Source organism: Lycorma delicatula, chromosome 2, assembly GCF_047948215.1.
Source record: "Lycorma delicatula isolate Av1 chromosome 2, ASM4794821v1, whole genome shotgun sequence".
NCBI classification, from domain to species: Eukaryota; Metazoa; Arthropoda; class Insecta; order Hemiptera; family Fulgoridae; genus Lycorma; species Lycorma delicatula.
In genome coordinates, this window is record NC_134456.1 from 209406990 (window position 1) to 209431147 (window position 24158).

General features: G+C 31.8%; 1 protein-coding gene across 15 annotated transcripts in view; it reads left to right on the forward strand.

Annotated features, from left to right (window-relative positions):
* LOC142319620 (abl interactor 2-like) overlaps positions 1–24158 on the forward strand; it is a 57705-nt gene that overhangs the window by 467 nt on the left and 33080 nt on the right. For 5 of the 15 annotated variants that reach the window (XR_012755223.1, XR_012755221.1, XR_012755224.1 and 2 more), the window contains exons 2-3: positions 1889–2055; positions 2732–2828. Coding sequence is in view for 6 of the 15 variants with exons in the window: in XM_075357110.1 (XP_075213225.1) it covers positions 1889–2055; positions 2732–2782 (218 nt within the window). In the remaining 9 variants the exon portion in view is untranslated. Of the gene's footprint in view, positions 1–266; positions 419–1888; positions 2056–2731; positions 2848–17572; positions 17781–24158 lie in introns of those variants that run through there. The other 10 variants (XR_012755219.1, XR_012755222.1, XR_012755220.1 and 7 more) reach the window with 5 other exon arrangements.

A 24158-nucleotide genomic window follows, 5' to 3' on the forward strand; every position in this document is an offset into this window, starting at 1 on the left:
AGAAAATATTTTATAAATTATTTATTGTATACGTAAAGTTTTCGCTGAAAATTGGTTTGTTAACCGCATTCAGACACCAGTATCGCGTATTGTACTCAAGTATACGAAGACTACGTTATTCAAAAGAACACGTTTATACGTCATTAAACTTATGAAATAATTACTATTTGAAAAAGGATTTTTTTTGCTATCATCTATAATGGGTGTTGTTATTTTTTAATTAACCCTTTTGAAATTTAATACAATTTTGTTTTTGTATTTTGATTGTATCTAGTCCTTTGATGTGCAATAAAAATCTCTTGGTAGCAGCACATTGCCTTAAGGAATGTGCTTTTATCCCCGTTTCAAAGTAATGTCAGTGTCATAGAAGACAGATAATTGAACGTCCTAATAATGTGGGAAGATAACTTGTCAGCTGGTAAACAGTTTTAATTAATTAGGTTTTAAAACAATCGTATTGAGATGTAGCATTTTTTTACTGTACATAACGGTCTAATATATTATACAGCCGAAATTTAAAAACGAGGGAGTGGCCATGGGGTTAATGAATTAATTCACACCGGAATTTGTAAGATTCTCATATTTTTTAGGTGTAAATCATAAATATTGTTGGTTCACCGCCTGTTATGTTCACCGCCTGTCAAAACGTGCTGCTTGTATTTATGTAGATTGCCAATCGTCTTTTCTGCAGTTAATAAATTTTAGTGTTTATATGTAGTTTTACAACTTGGAATTTTATTTTGTTGAAAATGTTTGTGTAGTTGAAATATTGAAGCTTTTGTTAATACTGTGTGTGAGCTGCAGATAGTTATTTGAGATGTGGTTTAATATTATATTTATATGATGCAAGTATACATATATTCATTCAGCTCTTGATAAACCCTTGATCTGTAGTCATTTATCTTATGTATACATTTTGTTTGTTATGTCATTCCCTTATGAAACAATTTACCTCTCATTATTTCTGATGTGTTACCTTATTTTTTCCACTAATCTTCATTTGACTTATCTTTATATTTTTACTTTGAGAAACGTGTTTGTTTTTGTTTATTTATATTGCCCTCAATTCTTGTGTCTTAATTTAATTATTTTTTGATATTGTAAATTTTTTGTAATTATGAATAATGTGTTGGTTTACCTATGGTTATAATTATTAAATTCCTATAAAAATTTTATGTATTTATTGATTTTCTCATAACTTTAAAGTGCAATTTATCCTTTTTGTAATTATGCTAACATTAAATTAATTTTTACTGCCCTCTGTAAGTATAATTATTTAATGTATTCTTTCTTTAAATGTAGCCTGGTTACTTTGAGTTAATGTTATTACTTTTTTTTTGTTGAGTTTTTCGTATGCCCTTTGTTAAGATTTAGTGAATTTGTCAGTTTATCATGTATCAATCTATTTGTTTATTCTATTTATCATGTTCCTTATTAACATTTATTTTGTATATATGAAAACATGATTGTGGTGGTTAATGAAAAAAAGTAGATCTTTAATATAGTAATCCATCCTTAAAAATGAATTATTGCATGCTTTTTTTGTACATACGTAGTTAAGAATTATGTAGTAGATTGGTGTTTACATACTATATTGGTGTTTATTAATTATCTTCAATGTGTGCATTTGTATGCTCCTGTCTGTTTTTATTTGTGTGCTCTTGAGTAACATTCTGATGCCAGCTTATTGGAGTGAATATTATCTTATTTAGTTAATACATTTTACTTGCTTCTATAAACACAGTTACTATTCTATTATTTTTAGCTGTCATTAACTGAAATTTGTGACTCACTGCTCTGTTTTTTCATTATTTGATTCTTTAGAATAGAATCTTTGTTTTAATACTTTGTGCTATTTTTAATTGGAGTCATTTAAAATATTTTACAGGAACCGTTGATCCCAATAGGGAGTCCGGTTTAGGAAGTGATTCTGACAATATGGCAGAATTGGCAGCGTTGTTAAATACTGAAATACCAGAAGGTCAGAATAGCTTATCGGACAGCCATACAAATTTAGAAAGAGTTGCTGAATATTGCGAAGGAAATTATTTTCAAGTACGTTTTCTAATTAAACTATTAGTTTTATTTATGTTACTTTACTTCATAGTTCAGTTTGTGTAAATTATATTGTGTGTTTGTTATGTGTAGTTTGTTAGTTACCTGAGTTATTGTGGTTACTGTTATTAATACTGCTGATTGTTTAAAAGCTCAGCCCACTTAAAACCATATGCTTTTCTTCTCAGGAGCATTTGTTATTGTATAAAGCCAGTTCCAGTGCCTACGCCAGAGAGGGTAATTTCAAACAAAACTATCATGAGCTGAATCATCATGAGCTATTTAGCAAATAAGAAATTGGTCTGTCCATAAAGAATTCAAAATTAAAAAAAGTACCCCTTTTGTGTCATCCTTCTTGTGCTGCATAGTTCTATGAATTCTTTAGCAACTCTTATGACGTATTTTTTTATCTTGAGTGACATTGTTTTTACTTTTCTTGAGAAGTGTTTTGAAAAACAATATGACAAATCTTTTTTTTCCCAAATTCTGTTTAATACTTTTGCAGAGATCTCTTCTTTTGTAGAAGAGATTTTTTTTATATAAAGATAATTTAAAACTTGAACTATAGATGTTAAGTATTGGTTATCAATATAAAATAAATATCTCTGTTTTTTATTAAAGTAGAGATATAAAAAAATTATGAAATTCATGAACTATTTTACTAATATGATTCCAGGAAGTGTTTCAACAGAAGAAAATTAAAAATTTGCTGGGAGCTTTGTATTAAGATGTATGGTGGAGTGTGTTGAGAAGGATAAGTGCCAGAATAACATGTTAGTATGTATATACTATGTAAGTAAATTAAAATCTCTATTATTTACCATGGCATGATAACATGTCATGCCGTACATAGTCATCGGAAAACAAAAAATATAAAAATAATTATACAGAGTGACTTACGGGAAACGGACAGTTTTCAAATGAGCATTACAAAGTTAATTTACAAAATAATATTATTTTATTGTTACACAAATAAAGGTAAAAACATTCTGTTTTATTAAAAATAATCATTTTATGAAAATTATTACACTCATGTGGTGGTCATCCATTTTAATGCAGATTTCCAGCCTCTTTAGAAAATCATCCTTATCTCGCATCAACATGTCTTGTTCAGTCAACTGCACCTCTTCCATAATTGCATCTTTCAAGTTTATTAAATTACTGGGTTTGTGAGCATAAACACGTTCATTCAAATATCTCCATATGAAATAGTCACAGGAGGACAAATCTAGTGATCTTGGCGGCCATAGTAAGTTACCAAAATGGGAAATCAGCTAGCCATGAAACATGTTTCTCACAACTACCATTGATGTGCAGGCAGTGTGCGCTATGGCACCATCCTGTTGGAAATAAATGTTTCTCATGTTTAATCCTTGCCTCTGTAGTTCTGGTCCAAGAAATGTATTCAATATATGTACAAAGTGTTGTGAGTTCACTGTCAATGTAACGCCATTTTAGTAAAATTTTCCTCACACAATCACGGCTCTTGTTGTTCTCGTGCATGTCTGCGTGCAGATCGACTTTGACTCCTGATTAATGCCGCTCTCACTCTGGCAATATTTTTGGGCATCCTTATGGTTCTTGGAGGGCCTGGTGGCTTTTTCTTTGTTATTGTTCCTGTTGTTCTGAACGCCTCAATCCACCTTAACAACATGTTTTTGCATGGAACTGTGCCATTCCGATGTTGTTGAAGTGATGACAAAAGATCCGCTGTGTTGTGACAATAGACTAATTATTTTGAATATAAGTATCGTACATGAAAACATGATACTGTATCGTTCACTTCTCCATTGTGACTGTAACGGTAGGCCATGCTCAATTGAATTACTTAACCTCAATCTTCCCATCACCTGTAACAAAAATGCACTGGCTGTTCAAAAAAAATTCGTTTCCTGTAAGTCACATTGTACGTACACGGGGTCTGTTCGAGAAAATAACCAAACTTTATTTTATTAATCTTTGTTATTAATTTTACAGATTATCGGTCTTTGTCCCCTTCAAAGTACTGCTCTCTCCCATTCACACACTTTTCCCAGCAGTGTTTCGATTTGGAGAAGCAGATAGCTTCATTTGAAATAGCCTTTGATCTTCGTGATGAATTTCCTTTGATGTCATCAGTAGTCTCAAAACAGCATCCTTTCTCACTGATTTTAATCGGAAATGAAAAGAAATCGCTAGGAACCAGGTCTGGTGAGTAGGGAGGCTAAGGGAGGACAGTCATCTGATTTTTGGGAAAAAACTGACGAATTGACAAAGCTGAGTGTGCAGGCGCATTGTCATGGTGAAGGAACCATGAGTTGTCTTGCCACAACTGCAGTTTCTTTGAGATTTTTTTCACATAACTGTTGTAAAATACCACGAGAGTATGCACAGTTCACTCGCTGTTTTATCTTGAGGTAAGAATTCAAAATGCACAATTCCATTAAAATTGAAAAAAAAAGAGAGCATCACTTTGACATTGGATTGAGACTGACTTGCTTTTTTGGAGCGTGGAGATCCTTTGCTGATTCATCGTGATGATTGAACTTTTGTCTCAATTTTGTAGCTGTTAACCCGGCTTTTGGTTTCTGTTACGATCTCTTGCATGAATGTTTCATCGTCATCGGGCTTATCCAAGATGTCAACAAATGTCCACTTGATGTTCTTTCTGCTGTTTGGTCATCAAACGAGGAACAAACTTTGCTGCAACTCGATGCACGTTCAATTTTTCAGTCAAAATGTCACGGCATGTCCAACTGAGATGCTATCTCTTCTTCAAGTTCTCTGACAATCGATCGGCGATTTGCACGCACCATATCATTGATTTTCTGAACGCGGGTGTCATCAGTTGAAGTCAAAGGCTAACCTAATTGAGGGTCATCTTCAATCGACTGACAACCGTTTTAAATTGTGAAAACATTCGTAACATTGTGTACGACCTAGAGAATCATCTCCATAAGCTTGATTCAAAAGTTGAAACATTTCTGTGAAAGTTTTCCCCAGTTTTACGCAAAAGTTTACATCGTATCCTTACTCTTTTTTTCTTGAAAATCGAACATTATAAAAATCACTACTAACACTTAAACTTGTTGCATTCAAATAATAATCGCACGAAAACTAAAGTAGATATCAACAATCCAAGAACAGTGGTTACAGAGGAGGTTATGCAAAACAGTGCTGTCAACTGCATGTCGCTAAATATCTCTTGTGTTTATTAAAAATGTTCAGTTATTTTCTAAACAGACCTCGTAGATGCACACGCACGTATGCGTGCTTCTGAGTATTGATTTTATTTGGTTTATAATTATTTTGATGATTATTGTAGTTAAGAAATAAAATTATTTGTTTTTTATTTATTAACTAATTATTTTTCATAAGCCAAGAAATATTAATAGGCTATAGTAGTTACAGATGACCGCTTCTACACGACAGCCAATCAGAGCGCAGCATTCTGATCACATAACTAAGCCACTCGCACTTTATTTTAGAGAACAATTTACATATTATGCAGCCTTGTAGGCAAATTCACATTTTCACACTTTTGCGAGCGTCATTAACGATTCTTTAACGGGATTCCCTAATCTTTTACAACGGTCTGATTCTTGGAATCCCCCATCTTGCGTTTGTAATGTGTATATTATAGCCTGTCGATGACGTCAGGGAATTCTTATTGTATACAGCTGTTAAGTATTCACTATAATAAATGTTAAATAAAATTAAAAAAACGCGACCTTGATAATAAATTTATCTGTACGTAGGTCATTCATTATACAGACAGACCGGTCGAACCAAAACCCTTGCCATTACGTTCAGTTTCATCTAGTGTTCGCTTTCCTTCCACGATATGCGTTTGTATTAGGATATTATCATTTGCGCTATTCTCATCCCCTTCTGCCCTGTAAAATCTTTATCGCCCGAGTTAATAACCCGACTTTAATTTCACCTCGGTAATCAGCATCGACCGTGCCCGGCGAATTCACAATGTAATGCCATAGCTCATCGCCATATCCGACTTAGGTCTTATTTGTGCTTCGTACTTTTTAGGCGACGTATATCGTTGCCTAAATAATCGCAATGCCGGTTGCGATTATTTTTATTTCACCGGTTTTGAAAATCGTTTCGATTGTTGAAATTAAATCTAAACCGGCGCTTTGTTCGGTAGCATATTTAGGAAAATCAACGAAATTATTCAATTTCTTAATTTTAAAAACTTCCATTTCCAAATATTTATACTGAAAAAGAAATAAATACAAAACAAATAATTTATGAGTGTAAAAAAAAAAACAAAAAATAAAAATTTCTACATTTTATTCTTGCGCTTTATCACTTCACCCGTCAGCGGAGAATATGCGATTACATTATCGTAAATTAATAAACAATACGCTACTGTATTTGGTTTAAAATTCTCTTCCGCTTCAACTTTTAATTTTTAAATCGATTACACCAATTTTTACGGATTCATTTTGATGCGAGCAATCGATCGCATATAAAGGAGATTTGGTTTTGTAATCGGAAAACGTGTACGGTGAATCTATTTTTATAATATGATTTTTGAAAATTAATAAACATTCTATACATCTTCGCTTGATTCCCCTGTAAATCTTCATACGGATATTTGTTTGAATTAATCATTACACAAATATTTTTAACGTTACAAGAATCGAATTCTGACGCGTCCTTCACGGCTTTTTCTTTCCTATCGGTTTGAAAACTTACAATAACAAAGCAAGGTTTATCTATTTGCGACAACGTTGTCACATTCCGTGTAAAATAATTCGTTTGAGGAACCGCTGTATTTTCATGAAGATCCCACGCTCTGAACGCCATACGCACATCTTTATTTTGATTTCTCATTTTAGCTAATTCCAGCTCATATTCGGGTGTGACTTTTAAATATGGGACAACCCACACTGTCTGTTAATTCTATCTTAGATTTGCGGTCGTGAACCGTATCGCTAAAGCGTTTACGTCGCTATCAAAACGTCTCGACACTTATTCCTGTCTATTGTTTATGATTATTTTTTTATAGCCTTCAGCGAAACCCAACAGCATCGATATCGGTATGCGTAAAGTGAAATTACCATTTTCATCTAAATCGACTTTATTTTTTCCACCGACTCATCCCGCTATTTCGGCAGTTGTCAAAAGAGAATTTATCATTGAAAGAGTGTTTTTCATAACCGATGTCACGCCTACATTTTTCACCGAAGCTACTTGTGCGTTAATAAGATATCGTATATCCTGGAATAAAAAGGCCACAGCAAAATTAACTAATTCTGAAGTAGTAGATTTTTTCCGTCTGCTCCGACGAGTTTGCCGGAAACAATCAAATAACTTTCACTCGGAACGGTATACATGTTGATTTATAGGAATTTTAATTTCCTTTTCGATTTTATTCGCTAAGGAATAACGATTGTGAAATTGATTATATGTTAGGGACTCATCTGAACGCGCAACTTTATTAACTGTTAAATAATTCATCACTATATAAAAAAATTGAATTCTTCAATTCAATAACGTATTGAGTTTCCCGTCAACAATCTCAAAACCTAGAGGCTTTAATTTTTCAATGTTTTTCTCCGTCAATTTGAAACGTTTTTTAACATCAATTTCATCATCAAATACCAGCGGCATATCTATAATAAAAATAAAAATTCAAATTACAATATTCTATTTATTATTCAGACATTTGGTAGCTGGAATTCCAGCAACCAAAATATTATGTATAAAGTCGATTCAAAAGGTACAAATCCGTGACTTCTGGTACTTATTTAGCGTGTAAAATTATTTATATTCTTTCAAAATCAACATGTTTACTCTTTCGCCGCGTAGATTTTATAAATTATCATTTTCATCGGTCAACGATATTTTTTTTTTTTTTTTTTTGTCTTCAGTCATTTGACTGGTTTGATGCAGCTCTCCAAGATTCCCTATCTAGTGCTAGTCGTTTCATTTCAGTATACCCTCTACATCCTACATCCCCAACAATTTGTTTTACATACTCCAAACGTGGCCTGCCTACACAATTTTTCCCTTCTACCTGTCCTTCCAATATTAAAGCGACTATTCCAGGATGCCTTAGTATGTGGCCTATAAGTCTGTCTCTTCTTTTAACTATATTTTTCCAAACGCTTCTTTCTTCATCTATTTGCCGCAATACCTCTTCATTTGTCACTTTATCCACCCATCTGATTTTTAACATTCTCCTATAGCACCACATTTCAAAAGCTTCTAATCTTTTCTTCTCAGATACTTCGATTGTCCAAGTTTCACTTCCATATAAAGCGACACTCCAAACATACACTTTCAAAAATCTTTTCCTGAGATTTAAATTAATTTTTGATGTAAACAAATTATATTTCTTACTGAAGGCTCGTTTAGCTTGTGCTATTCGGCATTTTATATCGCTCCTGCTTCGTCCATCTTTAGTAATTTTACTTCCCAAATAACAAAATTCTTCTACCTCCATAATCTTTTCTCCTCCTATTTTCACATTCAGTGGTCCATCTTTGTTATTTCTACTACATTTCATTACTTTTGTTTTGTTCTTGTTTATTTTCATGCGATAGTTCTTGCGTAGGACTTCATCTATGCCGTTCATTGTTTCTTCTAAATCCTTTTTACTCTCGGCTAGAATTACTATATCATCAGCAAATCGTAGCATCTTTATCTTTTCACCTTGTACTGTTACTCCGAATCTAAACTGTTCTTTAACATCATTAACTGCTAGTTCCATGTAAAGATTAAAAAGTAACGGAGATAGGGAACATCCTTGTCGGACTCCCTTTCTTATTAGGGCTTCTTTCTTATGTTCTTCAATTGTTATTGTTGCTGTTTGGTTCCTGTACATGTTAGCAATTGTTCTTCTATCTCTGTATTTGAACCCTAATTTTTTTAAAATGCTGAACATTTTATTCCAATCTACGTTATCGAAAGCCTTTTCTAGGTCTATAAACGCCAAGTATGTTGGTTTGTTTTTCTTTAATCTTCCTTCTACTATTAATCTGAGGCCTAAAATTGCTTCCCTTGTCCCTATACTTTTCCTGAAACCAAATTGGTCTTCTCCTAACACTTCTTCCACTCTCCTCTCAATTCTTCTGTATAAAATTCTAGTTAAGATTTTTGATGCATGACTAGTTAAACTAATTGTTCTGTATTCTTCACATTTATCTGCCCCTGCTTTCTTTGGTATCATAACTATAACACTTTTTTTGAAGTCTGACGGAAATTCCCCTTTTTCATAAATATTACACACCAGTTTGTATAATCTATCAATCGCTTCCTCACCTGCACTGCGCAGTAATTCTACAGGTATTCCGTCTATTCCAGGAGCCTTTCTGCCATTTAAATCTTTTAATGCTCTCTTAAATTCAGATCTCAGTATTGTTTCTCCCATTTCATCCTCCTCAACTTCCTCTTCTTCCTCTATAACACCATTTTCTAATTCATTTCCTCCGTATAACTCTTCAATATATTCCACCCATCTATCGACTTTACCTTTCGTATTATATATTGGTGTACCATCTTTGTTTAACACATTATTAGATTTTAATTTATTTACCCCAAAATTTTCCTTAACTTTCCTGTATGCTCCGTCAATTTTACCAATGTTCATTTCTCTTTCCACTTCTGAACACTTTTCTTTAATCCACTCTTCTTTCGCCAGTTTGCATTTCCTATTTATAGCATTTCTTAATTGCCGATAGTTCCTTTTACTTTCTTCATCATTAGCATTCTTATATTTTCTACGTTCATCCATCAGCTGCAATATATCGTCTGAAACCCAAGGTTTTCTACCAGTTCTCTTTATTCCGCCTAAGTTTGCTTCTGCTGATTTAAGAATTTCCTTTTTAACATTCTCCCATTCTTCTTCTACATTTTCTACCATATCTTTTTTACTCAGACCTCTTGCGATGTCCTCCTCAAAAATCTTCTTTACCTCCTCTTCCTCAAGCTTCTCTAAATTCCACCGATTCATCTGACAACTTTTCTTCAGGTTTTTAAACCCCAATCTACATTTCATTATCACCAAATTATGGTCGCTATCAATGTCTGCTCCAGGGTAAGTTTTGCAGTCAACGAGTTGATTTCTAAATCTTTGCTTAACCATGATATAATCTATCTGATACCTTCCAGTATCGCCTGGCTTTTTCCAAGTGTATATTCTTCTATTATGATTTTTAAATTGGGTGTTGGCAATTACTAAATTATACTTCGTGCAAAACTCTATAAGTCGGTCCCCTCTTTCATTCCTTTTGCCCAGCCCGTATTCACCCACTATATTTCCTTCCTTGCCTTTTCCAATGCTTGCATTCCAATCTCCAACTATTATTAAATTTTCATCTCCCTTTACGTGTTTAATTGCTTCATCAATCTCTTCGTATACACACTCTACCTCATCATCATCATGGGCGCTTGTAGGCATATAAACGTTAACAATCGTTGTCGGTTTAGGTTTTGATTTTATCCTTATTACAATGATTCTATCGCTATGCGTTTTGAGTCAACGATATAACTAAATCATAAATTTCTCTCGCATTTACCGATAGAAATTCAATATAAAATGGATATTCTTCAATCGCATCACCAGGATCTACACTCAACGGAAACTCGTACAAAATACGATCTTGATCTTCATTTCTAAAACTGCAGGAAATAATATTACATTTTACACGTATTACATTTACAGGAGCGATATTTATTATTCGATCTGAAAGATGCGTCACATTCGGTTTGAGAATTCTCGCCCCGTAACCCAACAGACTGTCGATACTAGAATCTGTATCCGAAAAATCTCCATACAGTGCTTTTAATTTCACCCTGTAACGTATTGGTGTTTGCTCGCGAGGTTATGGTTTGATTAATGTTTTTCATTTCACTCTATATGTTCACCGATAACTTCAATTTGATAACTACCCGTTTGTATAGTTATATAATTTTTCTTTCTAAATACATAATTATTATTTTCATCTTTTTTAACATCCTTATCGAACGCATAACAGAATTTATTATTTTTATTCTCTTCAACGTTTGGAATAGTGTTGGCGGTCATTATCCACTTAAGACCTAATTCTTGTTGACCTTTTGAAAAGTCGATCGGTGGAAAAAATTATTTTTTAATCGTCGAACTGTTACCGTCAATCGATAATAGACACGATATATCTATTTAGAAAAAAAACAAAAAACAAAAATGTATAATTTATTCACATAAAAATGCTTAACAATCGACCGCAAATTACATCGTCATCGGTTTTACATCTACTGTAATTGTACGTTACGTTAGATTTTCTGAAATATTTCATCAATTCTGGTGTCAATGCACATCGTCTATGCTATCAAAATAATTACATTTTTATCGATTTTCCGAAAACAAACCCAATGCGTACCGCGACCGCTCAAACTGTCTAAATTGATTATAGCGCATTCATTTTTCCTAATCTTTTTCGGTAAATCGTCCAACATAAAAATACCTCAAAAATGCGGAATTTTCAACTGTTTTGCGTACACAATCAACTCGTAATCGTATAAAGCGCGATTTAGTATTGAATCGATTATTTCTTTTCTCTGCGTTTCTTAGCAATAACGCTGCCACCTTTCTTCAGTCTTAATCGACCACCGCTTTTTAATCTACCACCAAATTTAGATTTAAGTTTCATTGCGTTAGTTACCGCATAGGCGGCCGCTCTTTCAGTCAAATTACTATCCGGTGCAAGCACACGTTCCCAAGCTCGTTCGGCAAGCGCTTTATCGGCTTGAGATCTGGTTTTGCCGACTGAATATTTGGAATAAGCTATATCGTGCAGTTTATACGCTTCGTCTAATTTATTTATGCCTTTATCACCACGTTTCAACCGCTTATCTAACTTCGTACCCGGGTCGCAATAATTGTAACCTGGAATATGAGCTTCAAACGGCAATAAACCAAAAATTTTGTTCAAAACGGAACCGATAATACCACGGCCTTTTTTCGTCTTCGTTATCTTCTTCATGTCTACATATAAAAAAATTTATCTTAATTCAAATACATCATCGATACAAAAATCTAAATGATTTCTTAATGCATTTTAAATTAGGTGGTCCGAATTCGGGTCCCCAAAATATTTATTATAAAATAAAAAATATAATACATTTCTCAATAAAACAGTTTCTAAACGATCGGTTTTAGTCGGCTCGAATTCGAGCCAAAAAAAGTTTCATATAAAGTAATTTTTATACGATAAAATGTATCTAAGTTTGCTCACTCAGATTTGAGTGACCAAAATGACTTTTCATTTTCACGAATCTTTTCTGCAATGTGTGCCTTGATGTTAGCTTTTACGAGATCTGTAATGGGACCGTTTAATTCATCGTCTATATACTTTGCGATTTTTTCTTTAAGCGATTCGAGGTCATCTTTCATGAACTGTACAGTTTCGTCTGCAAGTTTCACTTTTTCATCTTCTATATATTTTTTGATGCTTACATCACGGTTTATTATTTCGTGATTTAATCGTTCCAAACCTACAAACTTTCACCGAGACCGTTTGTGTATTCGTCAAACATAAGTTTACACCGTTTAAAATTCAACGCGTCCGCATCATCGATATGATCGGATACGTTTCACAATCTGTGATGGTTTATATCAAAATTTCCATCGGATGTGAGGGAAAACCTTACCCCTGGTGGACCAAGTTTTCCGTTTCCTCCTCGACGACCGTTGTGACCTAATCTTAATCGTGACATGTCTCTATCTAAACATCAAAACCAGTATATATAAAATTGTGACTAAGCTTGGTCCTTTTCTGGTGAGTGGGTACCACCTTTTTCAAAAAGTAACAAAGTACCCATATTTTTTTGTTTTTTAATAACCAAATTAACCTCCAAAACATAATTTTTATTAAAATAACCCAATAGCTCTTTAGGGTCACATTCCTTCTTATTGTGATTTTTAGCTCACCACCATAAACTTTCATTACTTTGGGAATATGCATCTGTTTTTGGATCAACAAAGTTTTCACTATGGTTTTCTGTATCACGTTTGTAATTAGTCAAGGTTAGCGAGCAAAAAGAGTGTAGGATAAGTTTGGTTAGATTATATTTATAATTTCTCTACAAATGCCCACTGATTTGAAAGAATTCTGCCCGTATTGTATTTTCTTTTTGAAAATGAGGACTTGTCTATATCTACTGTCATTTGTGTAAGTATATAATTCATACCTTCTAAATCTTCTATACAATCAAATGCTTTTCATAAATCTGATATGATTTTAGTACCTGGTTCAATACATGCTACAACTGTAGACATTAATGTCTCCTTTGTTCTATCAGGAACAGCACACATGAAACATTTTTTTGTTTCATGATAAATTTCTCCAAAAACCCGCTATTGTGGTAACATTCAATCTCTATTGTATTTTCTTTTAGAAAACAGAGACTCATCAATACTACAATTGTTCCAGGTCCACCTAGTTTTGTAATAATTTAAAGGCACATATCTCAGTAATAAATATAATAATAATTATTTAAAAAAAATGTTATTTGGTTATTGTTATATAAATGTAAAAATGTTTTTATTATTTTTAAAAACAAAAAGAAAAAGGTTATACCCGCTTACTGAAAAAGGTTTTATAGAATCTAACAGACAGGTTTATTTTTATTCTTTTACCGATTTTCTTTGTTTTTTTTATTTAATAAAAACCTTTTTACAAGACTGCCCAGAAAGGATTGCAACGTATTTAGGGTGTATGAATATATATTTGTTCCACCGTAGAAGCTCAACGGCTGAACCGATTTAGATGTATGATCCCGCGTTGGAATCCTTACGTTATCGGGAGTGTCATAGGCTATATATATATATATATATATATATATAAATAAAAAAAATTACAATGAAATTGTAAACGGTACGGTAAGAGTCTCGCAGATATCATTATTTCCTCAAAAACAAAAATTTCTGTAATATAAATAAAACTGTTTTTTACAAAACGATGCTGATATCAAAAAAGGTTAAGAGACTACATTTCTATTATCAAAATCTGTTATTAATTTAGAATTCTCTTTAAAAAAGAATACATGGTAAATATATTTAACAGACAATGAATATACAATAAGTGATAATAAACAATGTTTAAGCGTTCCATATAATAAGCAAAAGATAATAATAAAAATTTGTTACATAATTCTTACCGGCCCGATTTCATTTATTAAACAACGAATAATCATAAAAATTTTATTATTTCTGTAAATGTGATATGTATTACATATAAATGAAATCGGTCCGGTAAGAGTTTTGTAACAATTTTTTTTTTTTTTTCTTATTATACGGAATGCTTAAACATTGTTTATTATCTATTATTGTGTATTTATTGTCTATTACATTTATTTAACATGTATTTTTTTAAAGAAAATTCTAAATTAATAACAAATTTTGATAACAGAAATGTTAGTGTCTTACCTTTTTTGATATCTTTATCGTTTTGTTAAAAACAGTTTTATTTATACTACAGAAATTTTTGTCTTTTGAGCTGGAGAAATGATATCTGCGAGACTCTTACCGTACCGTTTACAATTTCATTGTAATTTTTTCGTATATCACTGCGTTTTGTTGATTATTCTTTTATTTATTTTTTTTTATGCATTACTGACTGTTATCTTATGGATTTTATATTAAACTTTATTGCCTTAGAACAAACAAATTGAATTTCAAGGCCAATTTTTTTGTCGATAGTTTTAATAAAACTAGGATAATGATGACCTTTACGAATTGAAAATCCCTGATGTAATATTGCACTTATTACTTTGTAAGTGAAACCCTCCATATTTATCGTTAAATTCGATTTTAAAAATCGAATTTATTTCTGTTTAATTTATTCCTTTTTTAATAAAAGTAATATAATCTCTTGAAAACTAATACTTTTATTATTTTTTTTTAAAGAAGTTATTGGAATTAAAAAAATTGTTTTATATTCAGTACTTTCACTTACATAACGGTATTTATTATTAAAACAAATTATATTTTCTTTTTATTTAAAATTTTTTTATTTCAAATTCATTTATCAAGTTTTTTGTACGCTACCTAGTACTATCAAGTACTGCTATCTAGCGGCGCGATTCGTAAATGTACATTAAAAAACGAATAAAATGACATTCGAGTTCCGCGGTTTATCAAATGGAAAAAAAACTCTGTCTAACAAAATTTGAGGTATTTTTTGAAAGTATTCTTTATTACTAATCCAATTGAACTGAAATGTAATATTTTCACGCTTATTTTTATTTTTCCCGTTTTCATTGCACTGTTAGATTAGGTCATCTTTAGAACTGTAAACGTAGTTCGTTGACTTCGTCGCCTCTTACCTACGAAGTTCTAACGAACTCCGTTTTATATGTATATATATATATATTTATTGTAGTAAAAATTTGCCGGTTTGAAACAAACTTTAATGAATTGAATTAATGGACTGGGAACTGTCAGCCTTTATCACTGTGTTAGCTGGGTTTGAACTGAACGATTCAAATCAATCGAATAAAGAAAATTAAAAAAAAAATAATAAAATAAAATTTACATTAAATAAAATAAAATACGTAATATTAAATAAATTTAAAAAAAAAAATTGTTTAATAATAATGGGTTTCCCGTGGGTACTGCGTGGGAGGATAAAATGGTGAGGTGTTACGAGCACCTCTTGCGAGGCTAGACCAATCATCACCATCAACCGGTAACAAACGGGATATCCCTGGGGCGCTGTTTTGGGAGATGCAATGGGATGCTCTTATAATATCTCTGCAAACAATGTTCTGATTTTCAAAATTCAAACGGGGTATTTGTTAGAAGGTCGAAAGCTAACTTTCGCATGCATAAAGGTTCACTCGCGATCTAACAGTTATTAGTTATCTAACAGAACGGTATTACTGCAGTTAAGAAAAAGTTCAAAATCCAATTTTTTTGGATTCTGGGTTTTTTGGACACTTTTGTGCCAGTCGATTGAAGCAAAAAGGGGAGGTGCACAACTAGATGTTACAAGAGTACTAAATCCAGAATTTCAACATTATACGGTTAATCGTTTGTGAGTTATGCGAAATAAATACTACGTACAGACTTCACGCCGAAACTAGTCAGAATGGATTCAGGAATGGTCAAAATGGATATTTTCGTTGAAATCTGAAAACCGAGATTTTTCACGATACAATACTTACTTTACTTCGTACAAGGAAATAAAAACACTACTGCCAAAATAAAAGATAATAAAAAAAACGGCAATAAATCGAAATAAAGAAAAGAAAACAAGGTATGGAAATAAAGGACTAAACATTGTTATTCAGTATTTAATTAAATTAAATAACGGGTGACCAATCAAGTTTCAGACAGTTTTAATTTGTTTAAATATATTTTTGATATTGTAAAATAGCAGGCATTTAAGGTTGTCAAATGATTAAGTTCTCACCAGGTCTGACATCGATAAGAAAATTTTTTCTTTCAACGAAAATATTTAAATACAGTCGGGAGGCTCTGTATAGTACTTATCCTACATTAAAGAGCTCTGAATAGTAATTATTCTGCATTAAAGATTTTAAGATTTTTATTGAATAAAATGGAAAATAAAAAAAAAACATACATTATAATATTTTTGTAAATTAATTGTAAATTTTATTTAATATATTTTAGTTTTCCTATAAATTTGTTTGTGATTTTTTCACTTTGAATGTAGACAAAATTAAAGTAAAATAGAATTACAGAAAAAATGAATTAAAGACAAACAATTTTTCGTTACGTATTCTTCTTATTCTTTTTGGCACACACACACACAAATATAACATCACGTAAAATGATATAATATCTTAACAATTGTAACAGACAAACTGTGAACTGCAAAGTTATATCCAGCTTTATAATATGCAAATCTAAAAAGAAAATGTTACGATTGTTTATACTACAAAGGGAACTGCAAAGAATGTTATGGGGAATTGAATTTAGGGCGCTTAGAAAAAGAAGAAAAAAAAGAAGAGTCCTTCAAAATTGTTGCTGGTTTACTTAAAGGTGACATGTTACGGGCCGCCGGCCAGGCGACTTTTTAAAGAAACAAAGATAGATAGATGTATAAGAAACCGGGCAACATGAAAAAAAAAGGATGGTATGAGAAAGTTTATCGAGGGTGGTGGGAGTATAGAGTAACCTAAAGAGGGTTGGTAAAAGATTCTGACATTCCATACAAGAGTAAAATAAAAGTAAAGAAAAAATGAATTGTTTTCTGCCCGATTCTGATAGAATTATTGGCGGAAAATTTCTATTAAATTTGTGTTAGTTGTCTGTCCTTTTTATCATAAATTTTCCCTAAAATATTTGAATGAAATAAAAAAATAACCTGGTTTCATTTCCTCCTAAATTTTATTTATTCAAAAATCTTCAACGAAATAATTTACGGTTTTTCCAAAAATTTTGGAATAAATTTTTTTTAATACAAAACTAATAAATAATGAACAGACTAACCCAGAATTGAAATATTTAAATAAGGTTCTACCTAAGGATATTTTTTACTGATTATAATATTAGTATAATTTTCTGCTTGTTATTCAGAACGATTCACCAATGAATGTAACAAAACTTTCAGAACATGTTTCATTGGTGAAAATAAAGAAAAAAGTTCATATAGACGTAAATTCGAAAACGCTTTGATAGCGTCAATAGTGTCGTCCAGCGAAAGATTTGTCCTGATTTCTGCGCCTTCGATAAAATTGGGCCAGGCTGCTATTCTTGAAACCTAAATTAAAAGGTAGATTTAATGACTTATCTGACCTTCTTCTTTCTTTTCCTGTTACCCTCCGGTATTTACCTTTCAGATAATACTTCAGAAGATGATATGTATGAGTGTAAATGAAGTGTAGTCTTGTACAGTCTCAGTTCGACCGTTCCTGAGATGTGTGGTTAATTGTAACCCAACCACCAAAGAACACCGGTATCCACAATCTAGTATTCAAATTCGTGTAAAAATAATTGTCTGTAGTAGAACTTCAACGCTGGAACTCTCGACTTCCAAATCAGCTGATTTGGGAAAACGCGTTCACCACTAGACCAACCCGGTGGGTGACTTATCTGACCTGAAAAATTGAAAAAAAAAAATAAAAAAATAATAAACTTCACTAGATTTTGTTTAATTTTAATTTCATTGTAGTTAACAACAGTTGTTTTTTTCCATCTAATGTTTTCTCAGTTATTCCTACTTTATTTTTATTTCCGTAAGGTGGTCGTAAACGATGTTTTATCCCCTAAGTTTAAACAGAATTTAAATTAATATTAAAATAATTTTTTAAAGCTGTTTGGTTTATTTAATAATGAATTTTAATTATTATTATTATTATTATTATTAATACACTGGACTATTGCACTCATACACCCACTACACAAGAAAGGAGACAAAATCAACCCCGAAAACTACAGAGGAATTTCACTATTAGATTGCGCATATAAAATACTGTCAAGAATAATACTGAATAAAATTAAATATCAACTCGAAAATGAACCGGGAAAATATCAGGGGGGATTTAGACCGTGGAGAAGCTGTCCTGAACAAATAATAACTCTCAAATTAATAATGGATGTACACAAAACGAAACGGAGACAACTAATAATATCATTCGTAGATTTCCAGAATGCTTACGACAGTATTCGTAGACCATCGACGCTGAAAATACTAAGAAACCTAGGATTACACCCGAAACTAGTAAAAATGATACTGACGTTAACCGACACATACTCTAAAACAAATTTCAGAGGAGAAATATCAGAACCGTTTCTAATGAAAACAGGTTTAAGACAAGAAGATGGAGTATCCCCACCGCTCTTCAACCGCGCCCTAGAATGTGTAATGAGAGAACGGTACAAAAAAGACCCACCACACGTAACAATTGAAACAAGGAAGCATGTAAACCGTCTAGCATTTGCAGATGACCTAGCGTTTCTAGCCGATAACATCGCAGAAGCTAGAATCCGAGTAACTTCATTGGAAGAACTAGTAGGAGAAAAAAGGCCTAAGAATATCATATGAAAACACTAGAATAATGATCATAAATTCCCTGGTATTGAACCACGTAATCATTAACGGACGCAAAGTCGAGCTAGTTGAACGGTTTAAATATTTAGGAGAAAATATGACACATGACCTGAAACAAAAAATAAACTGGAAACAAAGATCACAAAAAGCCCAATTATGCCCAAAATACCACCAAAACAATATATAATAAAATATGCATCTCAATAAATACCAAACTCAAATATTACAAAACTGTAATCAGACCTATAATATCACACGGAAGCGTAACGCTCTTCAAACTAAAATCCATCATTTCCTACTCACCAGAGATGCGAAGAATAGAAAGAAGTTTTCTAAGAACATGCATAAATAAAAGAAGACTTACTGATGGAAGAGAATGGAGACTCATACCAAACCAAGATGTACATAAAGACGTAAAACCGGCCCTAGACTACTTTAGAAAGAAGAGAATCTCCTTCTTTGGACATTTATAAGGACAGAACCGAACAGGCTCGTCAGGAAATTGGTCGAGAAATTCTGCAAAATGTCCAAAACACCGACCTGGATAACCGAAATTAAAAAAGATATGCAAGAACTACAAATCAAAATAGAAGATTTACGAAACAAAACTGACAATATAATAATATTAAAAGAAGCAAATTCCTGATTTAAAATTAAAGAAAAGAAAACAACAACGAAGATTTGTTCTGAAGAACTCAAATAAGCGAGATCTGTCAGAATGAAGTATTGGGAAGCAATAAAAAAGAAAAAGAAAAGACGAACCAGAGTTGACTAAAGTGGTCCACTGTGACTTCAAAATCCTCAAAAAAAAAGAAAAGAAATATTACAATAAAATTTCATTATAATTCACCCCCCTCCCAAAAAAATAAATCTTAAATAACTTTTAATTGTTTGTACATTTTTAAGTGGATCTTTTTTTATTTTCCTAAATTTAACATAGTAAATGTAAAAAAAAAATCAAATAATTATCGTGAAGGTGAAGAACAGAAAAAAATAAAAAAATACCGGTACTTTGAATTTTTACATTTTTTTGGTTTATTTAAACGTATAAAAATAATTTTACAATAAAATTTCATTACAAATTACCCCTTCCTGAAAAAAGATATCTTAGGCAATTCTTTCACATTTAAAATTATTTTTCCATCATATAAGAATAAAAAAAACAATACAGAAAAATATTACAACTTTGTTGCCAGCTTTTTTTTATAATATTTTTTTTTTTTTAGAATTAATAGAAAAATCTTTACTGAAGTCGAAATTAAACTATTAATTTTTTAACAAATTTTTCTAAAATTAAAATAATAATTATTTTAAGAAAATTTTCTTGTAGTCCAACAAATTTACACTTAGAGAAAAAAAATTGTTACCTGGACTTTTATAAGTGGAAATGGTAAAGGGGCTTATAATAAACGTAAAAAAAATAATAAATGGCGAGTGAAGGTGGTGGAGGGGTGATTTGGGTGGTTGGGGGGATTGAAAAAAATTTTCCAATACAAAAGTAGCAAATCATGCAAAAATCTACAACTTATGTAGAGGTCACTTTTCAACATAACCTCAAAATTTCCGAGAAAAATGCGAAAAATCTTTGTTATTTTCTTTTTTTATTTTTCATTTCCGCAAAAATAATTTAATTTTGACGAAACTTAGTGAAAGTATACCTTTCTGTCTTTTTTTTTGTCTTCAGTCATTTGACTGGTTTGATGCAGCTCTCCAAGATTCCCTATCTAGTGCTAGTCGTTTCATTTCAGTATACCCTCTACATCCTACATCCCTAACAATTTGTTTTACATATTCCAAACGTCGCCTGCCTACACAATTTTTCCCTTCTACCTGTCCTTCCAATATTAAAGCGACTATTCCAGGATGCCTTAGTATGTGGCCTATAAGTCTGTCTCTTCTTTTAACTATATTTTTCCAAATGCTTCTTTCTTCATCTATTTGCCGCAATACCTCTTCATTTGTCACTTTATCCACCCGTCTGATTTTTAACATTCTCCTATAGCACCGCATTTCAAAAGCTTCTAATCTTTTCTTCTCCGATACTCCGATCGTCCATGTTTCACTTCCATATAAAGCGACACTCCAAACATACACTTTCAACAACCTTTTCCTCACATTTAAATTAATTTTTTATGTAAACAAATTATATTTCTTACTGAAGGCTCGTTTAGCTTGTGCTATTCGTTATTTTATATCGCTCCTGCTTCGTCCATCTTTAGTAATTCTACCTCCCAAATAACAAAATTCTTCTACCTCCATAATATTTTCTCCTCCCATTTTCACATTCAGTGGTCCATCTTTGTTATTTCTACTACATTTCATTACTTTTGTTTTATTCTTGTTTATTTTCACGCGATAGTTCTTGCGTAGGAATTCATCTATGCCGTTCATTGTTTCTTCTAAATCCTTTTTACTCTCGGCTAGAATTACTATATCATCAGCAAATCGTAGCATCTTTATCTTTTCACCTTGTACTGTTATTCTGAATCTAAATTGTTCTTAACATCATTAACTGCTAGTTCTATGTAAAGAATAAAAAGTAACGAAGATAGGGAACGTCCTTGTCAGACTCCCTTTTTGTATTACAGCTTCTTTCTTATCTTCTTTGATTATTATTCTTGCTTTTTGGTTCCTGTGAATGTTAGCAATCGTTCTTCTATCTCTGTATTTGAACCCTAATTTTTTTTTAAATGCTGAACATTTTATTCCAGTGTACGTTATCGAATGCCTTTTCTAGGTCTATAAATGCCAAGTATGTCGGTTTTTTTTCTTTAATGTTCCTTCTACTATTAATCTGAGCCCTAAAATTGCTTCCCTTGTCCCTATACTTTTCCTGAAACCAAATCGGTCTTCTCCTAACACTTCCTCCACTCTCCTCTCAATTCTTCTGTATAGAATTCTAGTTATGATTTTTGATGCACGACTAGTTAGACTAATTGTTCTGTATTCTTCACATTTTTCTGCCCCTGCTTTCTTTGGTATCATTACTATAACACTTTTTTTTGAAGGCTGACGGAAATTCCCCTTTTTCATAAATATTACACACCAGTTTGTATAATCTATCAATCGCTTCCTCACCTGCACTGCGCAGTAATTCTACAGGTATTCCGTCTATTCCAGGAGCCTTTCTGTCTTAAATAACCATAAATTTTTTTGACCTCAACTTTCTCCGGAAATCGCAAAAATACCATTTTTCGCCTCTTTTCAACCTCCTAGATGGATCCTTCACCGCCCCCTCATACATTTATTTTTTTATGTTTATTATAAGCCCCTTTACCGTTTCCACTTATAAAAGTCCAGGTAACAATTTTTTCCGCTCTAAATGAGTTATTTCGATCGGTCTATTGTCTTATTTCGTTATTAGCCTACAGAATTGGTCAAGTAGTTAATTCGTCGTCGCGTATCACTTGTTTTCGAAGTCGAAGGTTCTGAGGTTCAAATCCTAGTAAAAGTTAGTTGCTTTTATACGGATTTGAATACTGAAAAATGAATATCGGTGTACTTTAGTGGTTGTGATTCAATTAACGATACATCTCAGGAGTGGTCGGCCTGAGTTGTACAAGACTACATCTCATTTATATATTATACGTATAATTCTCATCTCATTGGGCCACGAGGAGTTTCTTATTGTTCTCTAGTTGAACAGATTGCAACGTACATATTAGTAATAATAAAAATATCTCGTTATTGTAGATTGTATTACATAATTTTTACCATTTATTTGTAATATTTTTTTTATTAAGAAATTTTATCTCATCTATTTCCACATCTTTTCCATTTTTCATTCCTTTTATTCCTTATATAACTTCCAGTTTTAGGATTGCTTTTCCTATTTTGTCATATTTCCATTTCAACCTCATCTTCTATGGAAAATTTATTTGTTTCCTATCAGTTTGATATAATTTTTCCACTATTATGTTCATCATCCACCTAATATAACGTTTCACCAATTCTACTGGAAATTTCTTTGATGCTTGTACTTTTTATGTAAGTAATACTAATCGTGCAGTAAGTCGATCAATAGATCGACTTACTGCATATAATTGTTTTTTTCTTGATCTATTTGCCAAATTTTTAAACTGACTACATCGTTACACTTTAAATTGTGGTTCAAATATGAATCGGTACATTTTTTTACAGAGCAAACAGTTTAATAGAATCTATTCGTAAAATAGACAGAACGATTATTTTAACCATCTTTTTTTTATTTTTAAGAGCAAGTAAGAAGCGAGTAATCTTACCCACCGGGTTAGTCTAGTGGTAAACTCGTCGACGTAAATCAGCTGATTTCAAAGTTGAAGTTCTCAGGTTCAAATCCCAATAAAGGTAGTTACTTTTATTCGGATTTGAATACTAGATCGTAGATACCGGTGTTCTTTGGTAGTCGGGTTTCAATTAACCACACGTCTCAGGAGTAGTCGATCTGAGTTGAAGACTTTACCGGTACAGTTACATTACAGTGGTAACTCGCTAATGACTTTAGTTGTTGATGCTACTGTAAATAAAAGTATTAAAAAAGTAATTAATTATTTTTATATATTTTAAATATTTTTGTATTAATTTGCTTAATGTTAAAATTTATAAATATTTTGTATCATTATATCACCTGCGACATTAAATAGAATATTGTATAAAAAAAAATGTATTTTTTTATTTTAATTACAGTAACATCATCTCTTTTTCTATTACATTAATACGGGTTTATTTACATATCCAAACACTTTAAACTTAATTTTTTTATGTAAATTCAAATTCAAAATAAGCCCTGGTATCAAAAATCTTTTCATTACTGTAAAATTAAGCAACGTTAACTTTATCTATTTATTTTCTGCCAAATTTTCATGTTTTTTCAATTCAGATTTCGGATTCCTTTTTCGCTTTCATTTGAAATTCCACATTATCTAACATCATAATTAATATTTTCATAATTTTGTATTAATTCTGTTATTTTTTTGAAAGCATTTTTACTTTTTTTAATAAGTAGAATTAAATCAAAATGTAAACAATAATACCAAAGTAGTGCTATCACTTCTATCTAGCGGTCATTTGTATAACTAATATGTGATTGTGGTTACACAAAGGAATTATTCCTATTATTTT